This window comes from Marmota flaviventris, chromosome 14 (genome assembly GCF_047511675.1).
Source record: "Marmota flaviventris isolate mMarFla1 chromosome 14, mMarFla1.hap1, whole genome shotgun sequence".
NCBI classification, from domain to species: Eukaryota; Metazoa; Chordata; class Mammalia; order Rodentia; family Sciuridae; genus Marmota; species Marmota flaviventris.
In genome coordinates, this window is record NC_092511.1 from 68172125 (window position 1) to 68189377 (window position 17253).

Below are 17253 nucleotides of genomic sequence, written 5' to 3' on the forward strand. Positions count from 1 at the left end.
TCTTGCATGTCTGGGAATAACTACGAAAGCACCATGAACATTAATTTTGTGTATTACAAATTAATTGTAGTGAGGAGGCAAATCCACCAATAGCGAATCTTCAAGTAATGAGGACCACATATATATTTAAAAGACAGAGTTAAACATTTAATTTTGGAAACTAAGGTGAGTAGGTGGGGTAGAAGGTGGGAATGTCCTAGTATCAGAAAACCTGTATTCTACAAAATAGGATTTGCTCCTCATGACAATGACCCAGGAAAGTCTACAATGGTGTCTCTTCACTACACTTTTATCATTGGAACCCATTAATTTAGTTATATATGATATTTTCAAAGGCAGGCCAAAGAAATGATAGGGCCTGGGACAGTGGTCTGAGAAAAAGACTGTAGTTCAATTTTACATCTCCCAAACTGTGTGCCAATCAATGTCTCCTGGAGTGCTGCAAGACATTTTAGAGTTGAATATAATATACAGATGCCTCTTAGAATCTGTGCAAAATGTTGGCTGGAAGTAGTTTATGGTCAGGCATTAGATGGCACATTGCTTTTTATGATGTGGTATGTTTGTGAAACTGAGTATATGGTGACCACTGTGTTTAAAATCAATCCCAAGAGTCAGTTGCTGTCCATTTGATTTCTCTGGTTTGAAAAGTATGCAGCGTTAGTTGTTAGGTTACAAAGATGGGTAAATTGCTTGTACTAAACTGCTTAATTAAAAGAACTATTCAGGATTTTTATTTTTTATTTATTTTTAGAGTTAACGCACTATAAAAACATTACTGAGACCATGAGGATGCCATGAAACAGTAAAGTTTGAAATTTATGGCTTAACTAATTTTGGGTCATCAGCATACTAATTGCCTTCTCTGTAGTTTAGTTTCCTTAGCTGCCAATGGACACAAATATACTGAGCTAATAAAGAACTATCACAGATATAACACTTAGTAGGTTCCCAAGAATCAAGTCTTTTCCTCATCCTTCAGGGAGGAAGCTTATATAATGATCCAACTAAACAGAATTTGTTCAGTAAGTCCACAATATTATCAAAATTGGAGCCAGGGTGTTTGTCATAAGTTGAAAATAAAAGGTTGAAAAGATTTTAGAAACTTTCACGTATGTGAAAAAATTTTACTTAGTGTAAAATGGTTATAACCTAGCTAATCAACATGCTCTCATAAGTTCCTAGTTTTGTTTTCTTAATTAATTAGAACTAATTTAATATGATTTTTTTTAAAGTGGTAATTCAGTCTTGATCATTCATTTATGAAGTTTTTGTCGAATGCTTACAGGATGTCCCACGCTGTTAGAGCTGCCCTATATACAGAGGCAAACAAAGTAGACAAAAATCCCAATCTTCATGGAATTTAGAAATTTAGATTCCTTTGGTAGGAGACAGCGAATTTAAAAAAAAAAAAAAACATATTTAATGCCAAATATTGTGCCACAGTGAAAACCAGGATGGTATAAAGGAGACAGAACATGGGTAGGCATGGATTTTATGGAGGATGGTAAATGATTGACATTTTGAGAAGAGACCTGGAGGAGAAGGGAAGGAGACACAAGGTAGTTGGAGGGTGCATATTTCAGAAAGAGGGAATAGAACAGCAAGTGCAAAGTCTGGAGTTGGAAGCTCTGGCGGCCTGAGGACTACACTGAATGAGACGGGTGCCATCGGAGTCTCTGAGTGGTAAATAACATGATGTAATTCAGTTCTTAAAAGGAGCACTCTGGCTACTCTGGTTAGGGTCAAAGTAGGGAGAGCGGTTAGGAGGTTTCCAGAGTAATCTAAGTTCCAGATGCTGTTGGCCAATTGACTGAGGAAAGTTTCACATATTTGCTTTAGATCTCTAATTTTAGTTTTTCGTTCGCCTCCCATTTTAGTGGTGTAGAGCTCTGTTGGAAAATCTTTTGTATCACCTCAAATCACCTGCCAACTATATTTTCTATATTTCTTTCAATGAAACTCTCATATACATGTGAGCTTTTCTTCAATGATCCTTATTACATTTTACTCACATGTTCAGGTGAAAGGATTCTGAATCTTTCAGCATGCTCTTGTTTTGCTTCTGAAAAGAGGTGTTATAGAGATGGAGCACCAGAGGCAGTGAACTGATGATGTGATTAAATCCCATCATCTCCTTGGGCCTCGGTAATGGGCACAAGTTAATCTTATTGATTTAGACAGGAGATAATTTGGAGGCTGAATGCTTTGTGCTACTTTACAGATGAGACCCACTTTCACAGCTGAACAGTTAGATGGTAGTAGAACCAGGGAACCAGGAGTAGACCCCCAAGTCATATTTGTTTTCTGTGAAAGGCTCCCCTGGGAGCACCCGAGTGTAGAACTGACCTTGGCCCTTAGTCTCTAGCCTCTATTCCTGTGTGCTATACCTTTTGTTGACTTTTTTACTTTATCAGTCTGTCTAATACTATAAGTGTGATCTCTTTGAGGCCCCCTTTCTAATTTACTGTCTCCTTTAATTTATGGAAGTCCTTGACCAACTGAAAAATTACACTTATACTTTTAAAATCCAACAATTTGAAAAACAAAGGCATGACTAGGACACACATTAGTACTTAGTTCACAAGCGACATGAGCACAGAACCATTTGTATGAATGACCTGGATGGATTTGCTGCATGTTTAAGACACATGAAAATATTTTAAACTCTTCTGTTTACCTGATGGTATTTGTGATGGTTAAGAGCATAGGCTCTGGAACCCTCAGCTTGTTCCTCATTTCTGCCTCTTGATGTGTGACACCTTGGAAATTTTGCTTAAAGACCCCGAGCCTGTTCATTCATCTGGCAAATGGGGATTAAGCTGGATGTAGTCCCAGCTACTTGGGAGTCTGAGGCAGGAGGATTATAAATTCAAGGCCAGACAGGGCAATTTACTAAGGCCCTGTCTCAAAATAAAATTTTAAAAAAGGTATGAGGATATACCTCATTGATAGAACATTTGCCTAGCATGTGTAAGGCTCTGGGCTCCATTCCTAGCACCAAACACACAAATCATACACACACACACACACACACACACACACATACACACACACACACCATTACCACCACCACCAATAACAAAAAGGGTTTAAATTTATTCATTAAATCATTGTAAGGATTAAAACCTGTAGCTGAAAATCTGTCCCATAGTGGGTGGTAAACAATTGCTACTATTATTATTGCTGTGGTTATTATGTGTTGTTTTATTAAGCATACTAATGATCACCATCATTTGTAAATTTAGTTTAGTTTTATAGTTTGGAAAGCATTTTCATATACATCTGAGTTTAGGAGTCCCGTGGGGTAGGCAAAGCAATAACAATTGTAATCTCCATTTTATGTAAGACTCAGAAGCAGCAAAACTAAGTGACCTGGCAAAGACTTACAGCTTATGAGTGGCAAAGTTAGGCCCAAATCACTCAGGTCCCCTGGGTCCACATCCAGGTTATTATTTTTTTCATTTAAGAATTTTTCTTTATTTTGGTTCTTGGGCTGTGGTCACTTGAATCAGAGCTTATCATTATTAGCCTTATACTGCCAGGTTGTGTTTGTCATTGACTTGTCTCGTAAAATGCACAGCTCACTGAAATGTTTGGACTCAGTACTGTCACATTTTCAGCACTGTCACATTCTGCAGGGTTTTTTTTTTTTTTTTATTGAGGTTTTCTTTTTTACTTTTCTCCTCCTTTTAAGAACTAATGATGAAAAGTGCTTGTAATCTTGTCATGTCATCTGTCAGTAGAATTTACCAACTTGCTGTAATTGTTTCACAGTACAATTCCAGAAGAGTGAGGAATGATCCCAGGATACTCTCCGTCCACAATAAAAATATAACCAGTTATTTGAACGAGGTTCTGCTTACCCCACCCCTGATTGTATTAATGGAATATTAATAGAATAGAACAGAACCTCTTTCTCCTCCCATTCTCTTAATATTCCTATAAAAGAAAATGGAACACGTGTAGATGACTGACTGAATGTTAATAAGGTTGATAGAGAAAAGGAAAAATAAAAGTGATAATGCCAAAACATGGAAAAATTTCTAGGCATAATGTGATATTGGCACAAAGGACCCCATTTTACGCCTGTCTGACCAATCTCAAGGCTTCATCAATAACCACATCTGATTAATTACACTGAGGTAGCCAAAGAAATCAACAGAACAAAAAAAAATGTGGCCCTTTGGATGAGGAATGGGCAGCTGCATCATCAGTACAGCTTGTGGTCTGTTCTGTTCTTTTCAAGGACAGAGCCCTGGAAGGTGGCCCTGCTCCAGTCAAGTGGAAGTTCATGGGTGACAGCGGATTTAAGAACCTCACACTGGTGTCCTCTCTTTTTGTGCTCCATCTTTATCATGTCCTGAGCTTTTCCTCATAGAGTCAACAGAGCATTAGGGTGGATGCCTCAAATCCACTCATTTAGAAGTCTTTGTACACATTATAACCTCTTATGCCTCAGTTTACCTGCCTATAAAATGGAGAAAACCATGTCTACTTCATAGGAGTGTTCAGGAAACTTCATGAGTTAGTGTGAATAAAGCACTTAGAGAAAATAGTGACAGTCATATGGTACCATTTAATGCAATGTATCTAGTATTACTGCCATTAAAGATGGGGAGGATTTTTTGTTTTTGTTTTTGTTTGTTTTTTTGGCTTGGCTTGTGGATTCTTCCATATCTTTCTCCTCAACACAGACTATGGGATTGGAAAGGATCTCTTGTCCTTTCATACCATTTTATAGCTCCAGTTCTTGCCTAAGTTGTAGTGTGTAAAAACAACAATTACAAAAATTAATAAAGAAGAGTGTGTTTGAAGTTAGACACACTTGGCTATTTAGAGCTAAATGCTGGTTCTGTTAACTACTTTAGGGACATGGGACCCATTGCTGAAACTACTTCAAACATTGTTCTTCTCATCTCTAAATACAGAATGATCCCTATTACACTGTGCTGATCTGATTGAAATTGACATTATATGTGAGGTTTTTAATCCTTAGTGAATGTGTAGAAAGTGCTAGCTTCACTTTAAAAATATTTGTTGAATGAATTTATTTTGAATTCCTAAGTAATAATGATAGCAAGGATTTTTTTTTTTTAAAAAATGTCTACTGTATGCCAGATACTCTATAGAGAATACATCATTTATCTTCACAACAGTCATAGAGGTGGCTACTATTAACATGCATTTACAGAGGAGGGAGCTGAGAGATGTGAGAGTTTGCTCAGGCAACATTGTCCTGAGTGGCTTGTGATTTTGTGCCCAGCCAGACTCCGGCACTGACTGAAGACTATACTTGAACCTCTGCTTCTGATGGCTTAGTGAGCAATCCAGATGTTTCACCAGGTCAAGCCATTGGCCTGGAGATGGTTGATCCTTTTGCCCATTGAGAGCTGAAGAGATGGGATGGACCAAATAGGGCATTGTAGAAGAAGTATAGTCGTAACTTTTTCTATTGGTTCTCATTTTCTATCTTATCATAGATTTGGATGGGTAGAATTAATACAAAAATAAAACTCTTCTCAAAATTAGAAATCACGTCATGTGAAGAGTCAAACTTAGACTTGCTACACCTGCAGGAGGAAATAATAAAGAAAATAAACTTTTTAAAGCAAGTAAATTAGGGCAGCATGATTTTTTTCTGACTCTGTTCCAGCTGATAGCCACCCACAGGGCTGTACTATATGTAAGAAGCTGTAAGCTGCTTCCTGGAGGCTAGTTTAGCTTTTGCAATGAAAAAGTCTGTGGATGTGGATGAAGTTTATAGATTTTAAATTCAAATTTTTGTAACATTTTTTTCTTCTTAATATTTAGACCCCAGAAGAACTAGAAGATGATTCTGACTTCGAGCAGGAAGATTACGACGTGCGTAGCCGGACAAGCGTTCAGACAGAGGATGACCAGCTCATTGCAGGGCAGAGTGCACGGGTGAGTGGCCATTCAGGACTTTGAACACAGCACAGGACTGTGTTCGCCAAAATGGCTTGAGGATATTTCTAAATTTCAGGAATTGTGACCCCAGAGATTCCCAGCTCAGAAATCTGTGTTCTTGTCTAGGGTGGTCTGTTAGCAATTCACATTCAGTACAGTGAAAACAACCCCCATGGCTCTTGATTCATTCTCACCCTCCTCTTTCTCTTGTAGCAAAGCAAATTCTAATGTGTATAGTGGATTTAACTGGGGATGAGGGCCATAATTAGATAGTTAAAAGACAGGGGACACTGTAATGCTCATATTTTGTCTTGCACAGTCACCATTTTCCTGAGTGATATTGCCAGGTTTATTAAAAACGCAAGTAGTAGTGGCAGCAGGTCAATCAGGTACCACTCTGTTATTGGCCAGGGCATTGCTTAATATTGTGGCTGAAGTTCTATGTTATTCAAGACCACATTGGTTTAAGGCCATCAAGTAGAGAAAGAAATTTAATTTTTAATACCTACCTATTGCCAGGGTAGATCCTTTGCCACGTGATAGAAAAAGAAATTCCACAGACTTAGTAGAAACATGCCAATGTAAGGCATAGAGCAGGAAGCAACACACATTTGAGTGCTCCAGGTTATGGTCTACCATCATGAAGGTCCAAAGAGGATCCTAGAGTTGGATCAGTCAGATTACCTGTATCTTTTGCAGAGTAGAAATAAGTAATCTAGGCAGGTAATGAGTGATAAAATCCCTAGGCATTGTGTAAAAGAGTGATAGTTCCCTCTCTTTAAGGTCTCAGTTTCCATTGAGTAAAAATAAACAAATTATAGTATAACTGAGAATTAGATACTCTAATTATCTGTGTTAAGTTTTACTTATTGAAGAGGAAGCATGAGATTGAGAAAGAGATGGTAAGAGATTTGGAGACCCTAGAAAGCTCATTGTACTTTGGGAATTGTCTAATAAGCAAAATAGGAAACAACCAATCAGAGATTAAAATGAAGAGGACTCAAAGGAGATGCTGAATCAAGAAAGACTTTGTACCTAACACTACATTTCATATATGTGCTTTATGATCTGATAGTCTCACCCAGCCATCAAATGGCCCAGAAAATATGGACACATATTGATAGGACAAATGTGAATATAAAAGTCAGAACATCAAAGACACAGTGATTTTAATAGATTTGAACTTGGATTATAAAACATACAATTAGGACCATGCTCAGAGTTACACATTGCTTGAATTCATGGAGTTTGAGACCCATCCTCTATAAAATGTGATTAAAAGACTTATGTGATAGGATTTCTTTGAGTATGAAATAAATAGGCACAATATTTGCCATGTAGTAAGTGCTCAGTAAAAGACACTCTGATACTTATTAATCTTCGTAAAAGAAATACCTCTGATCACATGGGATGGCAGCAATAGAAGGTTCATAAATGGGCCCAGAGCCTCCTACTTTGAAAATTCCTTGCAGACTATTCAGTCTTCTCTAGAATGTTAAAAATTGGGAAGGTCATTAAGTAGGAATCTTTTGAGGCTATGTTGGCACAACATCAAGCTAATTAATCAATCAAAGAAACTCTTCTTCAAAATTAAGTAAAAACAGCATTTTTATCTCAATGACAAAAGGGGAGTTTGAATAATTCATCCAAACATTAATCAATTCAAAGTTAATTTCATTGACTGATTGCAAGTTGGTATGGACACTTGCCTGGTTCCACAAATAAGTTTTCTCAAAGATCAAGATATAGTGCACATTTCTTATGTATGTTTTTAAATCACCATCTGTTCAAAATGGAAAGATTAATTCACTTTTTACAAGGAAGAAAAGAGTTTCAGTATACCTCTCTTTCATGCATACTATTTACATTAGACATAGTCAATGATCATGGATGGGAACAAAATTTAGATGCCCCCTGTCTTTATCATTTTTCACACCATCCTCTTTTTTTGAAAGTTTTTGCAGCATGAATTATGAACATGGCCCAAGATAGTAAGAACAAAGTACTTGTATAATGTAGTACTTGCAAATTTGTCTTTGAGATCTGTCACGTGGTCCATGTGATTAACTTGCAGCAGACAGCATTACTTATTGAGTCAGCCTACTTTAGCCTGTAATTATATGATGACAAATCGGAGAAGTAGAATTATGGCTCTTAAGTTGGAAATAAGAGGGTGCATTGAATTGCTGAGATGATAGATGGTCGAACTTTTGACCAGCAAAGTGTGATAAGCTGTTCAAAATTGTGAAGGAGGCAAACTTTGTCTTTGAAAAGAGGCATTAGCCTTCTCAGCAGCCATTCCTCCATGTTAATGGTCTTATTTTGTGTTCTCATTCAGAGAAATTCTTCCTTTTTGTAAATGATAAATTAATCTAAAAGGAGGATAAAGTGGGAAATACATTTTTTTATACCCTCCTTCAACATTGCTGTCAAATTCTGGAATTAGAGTATTTCTTATTTCCCTTGTATGTCCTTGTCTATTGTTCATCTACATTTAAAAAAAAATCATTTCTCTTATTGGTGCATAATTCTACATGATAGTGGGAATCCTTATGCCTTATTTGTACATGCACATAACTTATTTTGATCAATTCATTCCCCTGTGCCTCGCCTTTCCCTTCCCTCCTCCCTTCCCTGATCTACTTGTTCTACTATATGTGCCCCCCTTCCATTATTATTATTATCATTATTTTAATTAATGCATGATAATTATATGTAAAAGCTGTATTCACTGTGCTATAGTCGTACATGGTTGTAGCAAAATTTGATTGATTTTGTTCCCTAGTCCTCCTCCATGCCCTTGGTTCTTCACCCTCCTCTCAATCCCCTTTCTCTACTTTATTGGTCTCCCTTCTATTTTCATGAGATCCCCCTTTTTATTTCTTTTCCCCCCATTTCTCTCCATTTTCCACATTTGAGAGAAAACATTTGCCCCTTGACTTTCTGAGTCTGGCTTATTTCACTTAGCTAATGTTTTCAAGTTCCATCTATTTACCAGCAAATGACATAATTTCATTCTTCTTTATGGTTGAGTAAAACTCCATTGTGTATATATACCACATTTTCTTCATTTATTTTTCAGTTGACTGGCACCTAGACAAGTTCCATAACTTGGCTAATTTGAATTGTGCTGCTACAAACATTGTTATGCATATATCACTGTAGTGTGCTGATTTTAGGTTTTTTTTTCTATAAATACCAAGGAATGGGATAGCTGGGTTACATGGTGTCTGAAATATCTACATTTTAAGGGGGTGCAAGAGAAGAAATGGGAATAGGTAATGATGACAGCAATCTGATAATTCATGAAGGTTATCTTGCCCTCTGATCCTAGATGTGCCATCTTTTTCGGGGGGAGAGTGGGTACCAGGGACTGAACTCAGGGGTACTTGTCCACTGAGTCACATACCCAGCCCTATTTTGTATTTTATTTAGACACAGGTTCTCACTGAGTTGCTTAGCGCCTCCCGTTGCTTAGGCTGGCTTTTGAACTCACAATCCTCCCAAGCTGCTGGGATTATAGGTGTGTGCCACTGAGCCCGGCTTATATGTGACATAAACCTTTTCTTCACAGGCGGATGTAGTTAAAACTGGTCCGTGACACTTTGGGACACTTAACCTTGGCAACAGAATGTATTATCTGGAGTCATATAGATCTGATTTAAAAATATGTGCTTGGTAAATTTGTGCAATTTTGAGGTCACTCTCTTAACCTCTCTATGCCTCAGCTCTTTGCATATAGAGGGATGATGCACAGCTTTCTGCCTCCAAATACCATTAGGAGAACCACATTATATAAGGAACCACACAGGATGTGTCATATAACTGTGCTGAGATTATTAAGCTGGTGATGATGATGATGCTTCTAGCTTGAGATAGTCATTCATTATAAGGCTGGCAAGTAATTTTGCCTAAAAAAGTTGGATAATTCAGGCAATCATGGGGGTTTTTATTTGAATTAGTGGGAAAGTTACCTCAATTTTCTGATTCACTTCATTTTCTAGCCTGACACTAATTCCAGTCAAATGACCCACTTTTTAACTACTTATATTTGTTTTTATGCTTTAAAACTAAGTGAGTAAAAGTGGGCTCATTGTGGTTTTAGCCCCTTTAATCATTTTTTAATAAAAAAATTCTTGTACTTGAAGGCTTAATATTAGACTCTTTACTCTGTGTTTAAGTAGGGAAGCCTAGCCAGTTTGGGACCCATACACTTCAAAAGTTATTTTTCTCCCAGAGATTGGAAAAATAACTGTATCAAATGCCCCTGGAGATTTAGGTTCAACTGGAGATTTAGATCTATTTGAATGTTTGCTGGCTTGTATCAGTGATTTCTTCTTTCATTTTAACAGATAGAGTTTATTACATTAATCAAAACAGATGGTTGACTGTTCAGAGGAAAGCCTGGGAACCTGGGGTGAAGGGTAGCATTGCATGTGGATTTGAATCTCTGATGCCCCCAATTTGAGCCCCAGCTCAGCCAGATCAACAATCTGGAGAACAAGGTTGGAATGGATGGAAGCAGCAGAAACTCTCAGACTGCCCGGGTGATCACATCACACAAACAGAAAAGCTGATTTGTCTCCTTTCCCCTTGGCTATGAAAATAATTTCTCTCATGTTCCCTTAGTTTGAGGAAATGAACAATTGCATGTTATATATTTTGTATTGAATTTGATTTTAATGTGGCCAGCCTGTATATTTTTTTTCACATTAGAACGGCTTTAATGTGTTAACATTTCAAACTGCTGAGTTACATTGATAAGACCTAATTAAAACTCATGTGTTGAATTTTAATTTGATTAACTTGCAAATTTTGCAGTTTGTGATCTACTGTTTATAGATAACCTTTTTTTAAATTCCAGTTTCAGAAAAGGTCAATTATGAATTTTTAAAAGCCAAGAGCATTTTAAGAATATTTAGGAAAATACTCCAGATCATTGATAGCTACATAAGCAGAAACAAATGTAATGACACTTGCACCCAAGTCACACATCATTAAGTGCATTATGCGGGTCGAGTACCCCTACAGTCAAAATAACATCTTCCTGTCCGAATCTGCTTTGAAAGGGCCAGTTTTCCTTCAGACTTGTGTCCTTAGAAAATGCTTGTCATTTCTGGCAATTCCTCTTGAATTATGTTGATGCAGTGAGTTGGAAAATGTTTAAGCAGTCAATCAAAAGGTATTTATTGGGTTTCTGGGCCGAGCAGGATATGAAGGTCTGTACCTTAAGAAAGGAGAGAGAAGCCAGGAGCAGGGCTTTACTAGAAATTAATGAGAGAGCAAGGCAAGGCAGATAATATCCAAGCACTAAATTGTGCATTGGAAACTCAAGTGCTGTAGTTGACAGAAAAATGTACACCCTTCCATGCACAAATTAACCTTTTGGGATAATGAAAGGTACATTGTTTTCCATCTGGGGACTGAATGTTGAGTGTTGAGTCTGCCACTAGTCTGTTGTGTTTTTTGTGTTTGTTTGTTTTTTTTAAGGACCTGTGCCATCTAAATAAAATGATCAGCTCTTTTATATATGGAGGACAAATGAGTCTAGGAGAGTTTTAGGACATCAAATAGGGATGCTTCAAAGGAAAAAAAAAGTGTACATTTAACTTCTTCATATCTGAGCCTATTGAAATACAATGGAATGACTGCCTTGTTATTAATGTTGTACCAAAAATGTGAGCTTATGACAAACTCTTTTGTATATTATACATCTTTTTAAAGCATACAAAAAAGACCTTAAATATTTTTCTTTTTTTTATTTTTTAATTTTTTTTATTGGTTGTTCAAAACATTACAAAGCTCATGACATATCATCTTTCATACATTTGATTCAAGTGAGTTATGAACTCCCATTTTTACCCCAAATACAAATTGCAGAATCACATCAGTTACACATTCACATTTTTACATAATGCCATATTTGTGACTGTTGTATTCTGCTGCCTTTCCTATCCCCTACTATCCCCCCTCCCCTCCCCTCCCATCTTCCCTCTCTACCTCATCTGTTGTTGTTCAGTTCTCTCCCTTGTTTTTCCCCCCCTTTCCCCTCACAACCTCTTATATTTGATTTCATATAACATTGAGGGTTTCCTTCCATTTCCATGCAATTTCCCTTCTCTCTCCCTTTCCCTCCCACCACTCGTCTCTGTTTAATGTTAATCTTTTCCTCATGCTCTTCCTCCCTGCTCTGTTCTTAGTTGCTCTCCTTAAATCAAAGAAGACATTTGGCATTTGTTTTTTAAAGATTGGCTAGCTTCACTTAGCATAATCTGCTCTAATGCCATCCATTTCCCTGCAAATTCCATGATTTTGTCATTTTTTAGTGCTGCGTAATACTCCATTGTGTATAAATGCCACATTTTTTTTATCCATTCATCTATTGAAGGGCATCTAGGTTGGTTCCACAGTCTAGCTATTGTGAATTGTGCTGCTATGATCATTGATGTGGCAGTATCCCTATAGCACGCTCTTTTAAGGTCCTCAGGGAATAGTCCGAGAAGGGCAATAGCTGGATCAAACGGTGGTTCCATTCCCAGCTTTCCCAGGAATCTCCATACTGCTTTCCATATTGGCCGCACCAATTTGCAGTCCCACAAGCAATGTACAAGTGTGCCCTTTTCCCCACATCCTCGCCAGCACTTATTGTTGTTTGACTTCATAATGGCTGCCAATCTTACTGGAGTGAGATGGTATCTTAGGGTGGTTTTGATTTGCATTTCTCTGACTGCTAGAGATGGTGAGCATTTTTTCATATACTTGTTGATTGATTGTATGTCCTCCTCTGAGAAGTGTCTGTTCAGGTCCTTGGCCCATTTGTTGATTGGGTTATTTGTTATCTTATTGTTTAATTTTTTGAGTTCTTTGTATATTCTGGAAATTAGGGCTCTATCTGAAGTATGAGGAGTAAGATTTGTTCCCAGGATGTAGGCTCCCTATTTACTTCTCTTATTGTTTCTCTTGCTGAGAGTTTAAGTAAGTCCCATTTGTTTATTCTTGTTATTAACTCTTGGGCTACGGGCGTCCTATTAAGGAATTTAGAACCCGACCCCACAATATGTAGATCGGAGCCAACATTTTCTTCTATCAGGCGCAGAGTCTCTGATTTTATATCAAGCTCTTTGATCCATTTTGAGTTAACTTTTGTGCATGGTGAGAGAAAGGGGTTCAGCTTCATTTTGTTGCATATGGATTTCCAGTTTTCCCAGCACCATTTGTTGAAGATGCTATCCTTCCTCCATTGCATGCTTTTAGCCCCTTTATCAAATATAAGAAAGTTGTAATATTGTGGATTGGTTTCTGTGTCCTCTATTCTGTACCATTGGTCCACCTGCCTGTTTTGGTACCAGTACCATGCTGTTTTTGTTACTATCGCTCTGTAGTATAGTTTGAGATCTGGTATCGCTATACCGCCTGATTCACACTTCCTGCTTAGAATTGCTTTTGCTATTCTGGGTCTTTTATTTTTCCATATGAATTTCATGATTGCTTTATCTATTTCTACAAGAAATGCCGTTGGGATTTTGATTGGCATCGCATTAAACCTGTAGAGAACTTTGGGTAATATCGCAATTTTGATGATGTTAGTTCTGCCTATCCATGAAGAGGGTACATTTTTCCATCTTCTAAGATCTTCTTCTATCTCTCTCTTTGGGGTTCTGTAGTTTTCATTGTATAAATCTTTCACCTCTTTTGTTAGGTTGATTCCCAAGTATTTTTTTTTTTTTGAGGATATTGTGAATGGAGTGGTTGTCCTCATTTCCATTTCAAAGGATTTGTCGCTGATATACAGGAATGCCTTTGATTTATGCGTGTTGATTTTGTATCCTGCCACTTTGCTGAATTCATTTATTAACTCTAGCAGTTTCTTTGTAGACCCTTCTGGGTCTGTTAGATATATTGTCATATCATCCGCAAATAGTGATAATTTAAGTTCTTCTTTTCCTATTTTTACGCCTTTAATTTCTTTCGTCTGTCTAATTGCTCTGGCCAGTGTTTCAAGAACTATGTTGAACAGAAGTGGTGAGAGAGGGCATCCCTGTCTTGTTCCAGATTTTAGAGGGAATGCCTTCAGTTTTTCTCCATTTAGAATGAGGCTAGCCTGAGGCTTAGCATATATAGCTTTTACAATGTTGAGGTAAGTTCCTGTTATCCCTAGTTTTTCTAGTGTTTTGAACATAAAGGGATGCTGTACTTTGTCGAATGCTTTTTCTGCATCTATTGAGATCATCATATGGTTCTTATCTTTAAGTCTATTGATGTGGTGAATCACATTTATTGATTTCCGTTTATTGAACCAGCCTTGCATCCCAGGGATGAATCCTACTTGATCATGGTGCACAATTTTTTTGATATGCTTTTGTATTCGATTCGCCAGGATTTTATTAAGAATTTTTGCATCTAAGTTTATTAGAGATATTGGTCTGTAGTTTTCTTTCTTTGAAGTGTCTTTGTCTGGTTTCACGATCAGGGTGATATTGGCCTCATAGAATGAATTTGGAAGAGCTCCTTCTTTTTCTTGAAAAAGCTTGAAAAGTATTGGTATTAAGTCTTCTTTGAAGGTTTTGCAAAACTCCGCTGTATACCCATCCGGTCCAGGGCTTTTCTTGGTTGGTAGTCTTTTGATGGCTTCTTCTATTTCTTCCTTTGTTATTGGTCTGTTTAAATTGTGTGTGTCTTCCTGACTCAATCTGGGAAGATCATATGACTTAAGAAATTTTTCGATATCTTCACTATTTTCTATTTTATTGGAATACAGGGTTTCAAAATACTTTCTAATTATCTTCTGTATTTCTGTAGTGTCTGTTGTGATATTGCCTTTTTCATCCCGTATGTTAGTAATTTGAGTTCTCTCTCTTCTTCTCTTCATTAGCATGGCTAAGGGTCTGTCGATCTTATTTATTTTTTCAAAGAACCAACTTTTAGTTTTATCAATTTTTTCAATGTTTTTTTTGTTTCAATTTCGTTGATTTCCGCTCTGATTTTGATTATTTCTTGTCTTCTACTACATTTGCTGTTGTTTTGCTCTTCCTTTTCTAGGGCTTTGAGATGAAGTGTGAGTTCATTTATTTGTTGGTTTTTTCTTTTTTTGAGGAATGAACTCCAGGAAATGAATTTCCCTCTTAAAACTGCTTTCATTGTGTCCCATAGATTCCGGTATGTTGTGTCTGTATTGTCATTTATCTCTAAGAATTTTTTTTATTTCCTCCTTTATGTCTTCTGTAACCCATTGATCATTCAGTAGCATATTGTTCATTTTCCAGGTGATGCAGGATTTTTCCTTCCTTCTTTTATCATTGATTTCCAGTTTCATTCCATTATGATCAGATATGGTGCATGGTATTATCTCCACACCTTTATATTTACTAAGAGTTGCCCTATGGCATAATATATGGTCTATCTTTGAGTAGGATCCATGTGCTGCTGAGAAGAACGTGTATCCACTTGATGATGGTTGATATATTCTATATATGTCGGTTAAGTCTAGGTTATTGATTGTGCTATTGAGTTCTATAGTTTCTTTATTCAGCTTTTGTCTAGAGGATCTGTCTAATGGCAAGAGCGGTGTGTTGAAGTCACCCATAATTATTGTGTTGTAGTCTATTTGACTCTTGAACTTGAGGAGAGTTTGTTTTATGAACGTTGCAGCACCATTGTTTGGTGCATACAAATTGATAATTGCTATGTCTTGTTGGTGGATGGTTCCTTTTAACAGTATATAGTGTCCTTCTTTATCCCTTTTGATTAACTTAGGTTTGAAGTTGATTTTATTCGATATGAGTATGGCCACTCCTGCTTGCTTCTGAGGGCCATGTGAGTGGTATGATTTTTCCCAACCTTTCACCTTCAGCCTCTGTATGTCTTTTCCTATCATATGAGTCTCCTGAAGGCAGCATATTGTTGGATTTGTTTTATTAATCCAGGTTACTAGCCTATGTCTCTTGATTGGTGAATTTAAGCCATTAACATTTAAGGTTACAATTGAAATATGGTTTGTACTTCCAGTCATGTTTATTTATTTATTTATTTTAGTTGGGCTAGTTTTTCCTCTTTGGTTATTTTTCTCCCCCTTTACTGAGATACCTCCCACTGTTAATTTTGGGCACTATTTTTCAATTCCTCTTCTTGTAGTATTTTGCTCAAAATGCTTTGCAGTGCTGGTTTTCTGGCTGTGAATTCTTTTAGCTTTTGTTTATCGTGAAAGATTTTAATTTCATTGTCAAATCTGAAGCTTAATTTTGCTGGATACAGTATTCTTGGTTGGAATCCATTATTTTTCAGCGTTTGAAATACGTTGTTCCAGGATCTTCTCGCTTTCAAAGTCTGTGATGAAAAATCAGTCGTTAACCTAATTGGTTTACCCCTGAATGTAATCTGCCTCCTTTCCCTCGTAGCTTTTAATATTCTCTCCTTGTTCTGTATGTTGACTATCTTCATAATTATATGTCTTGGAGTTGGTCTATTACGGTTTTGAATGTTTGGGGTCCTGTAGGCTTCCAGGATTTGGCAATCCATTCCATCTTTCATCTCTGGGAAGTTTTCTAGGATTATTTCATTTAATAGGTTGTCCATTCCTTTGGTTTGAACCTCTATACCTTCTTCTATCCCAATGACTCTCAAGTTTGGTTTTTTTAAGATATCCCATAACTCTTGGGATATCATATTAAATCGTGAGATTTAAGCATCCTTTCTGTGTTGACTATATTCTTTTCAAGTTGATAAACCTTGTCTTCATTATCTGATGTTCTGATTTCTACTTGATCTAGTCTATTTGTAATATTCTCGTTAGAGTTTTTAATTTGGTTTATGGTTTCCTGCATTTCTAGGATTACTGTTTTTTTTTTTTTTTAAATCTCTATCTCCTGGTAAAGCTCGTTCTTTGCAGTTTGAATTTGTTTGTTTAATTCATTTTCAAAATATACTTTCATTCTTGGACTTGCTGTCTCATGTCTTCTCTAATATTCCGTTCCATCTGAGTTAGGTATGCCTTGAGTTCTTTCCCTGTCCATGTTTCTGATGCTTCTAGGTCCTCCTGTAGATTTAAGTTGTCCTGCATTGTTTGTAATCCTTTTTTCCCTTGTTTTTTCATGTTGTTCACGTTACTTTCCAGCTGTGTTTGACTGCTGTGTAATTGCTTTCTCCTATAAATTTGTTTTGGTTTTGTATATCTCTGTTGTCTCTCCTTTGTGGTGGGAGATTATGCCTAGAAATGTTGGGCTTTATTGTACTTTAAAGCTGATTCATTCAATTCATAAAAGGCTTCTGGGTTCTGTATGCATATAGTGATTTGTTGTTTGTTCTTAGGACTATATGTTTAGGTTA

General features: G+C 36.9%; 1 protein-coding gene across 4 annotated transcripts in view; it reads left to right on the top strand.

Annotated features, from left to right (window-relative positions):
• Ctnna2 (catenin alpha 2) overlaps positions 1 to 17253 on the top strand; it is a 983267-nt gene that overhangs the window by 910118 nt on the left and 55896 nt on the right. For all 4 annotated transcript variants that reach the window (XM_071601249.1, XM_027943787.3, XM_027943788.2 and 1 more), the window contains one exon: positions 5815 to 5928. In XM_071601249.1, coding sequence (XP_071457350.1) covers positions 5815 to 5928 — 114 coding nt within the window. The remainder of the gene's footprint in view (positions 1 to 5814; positions 5929 to 17253) is intronic.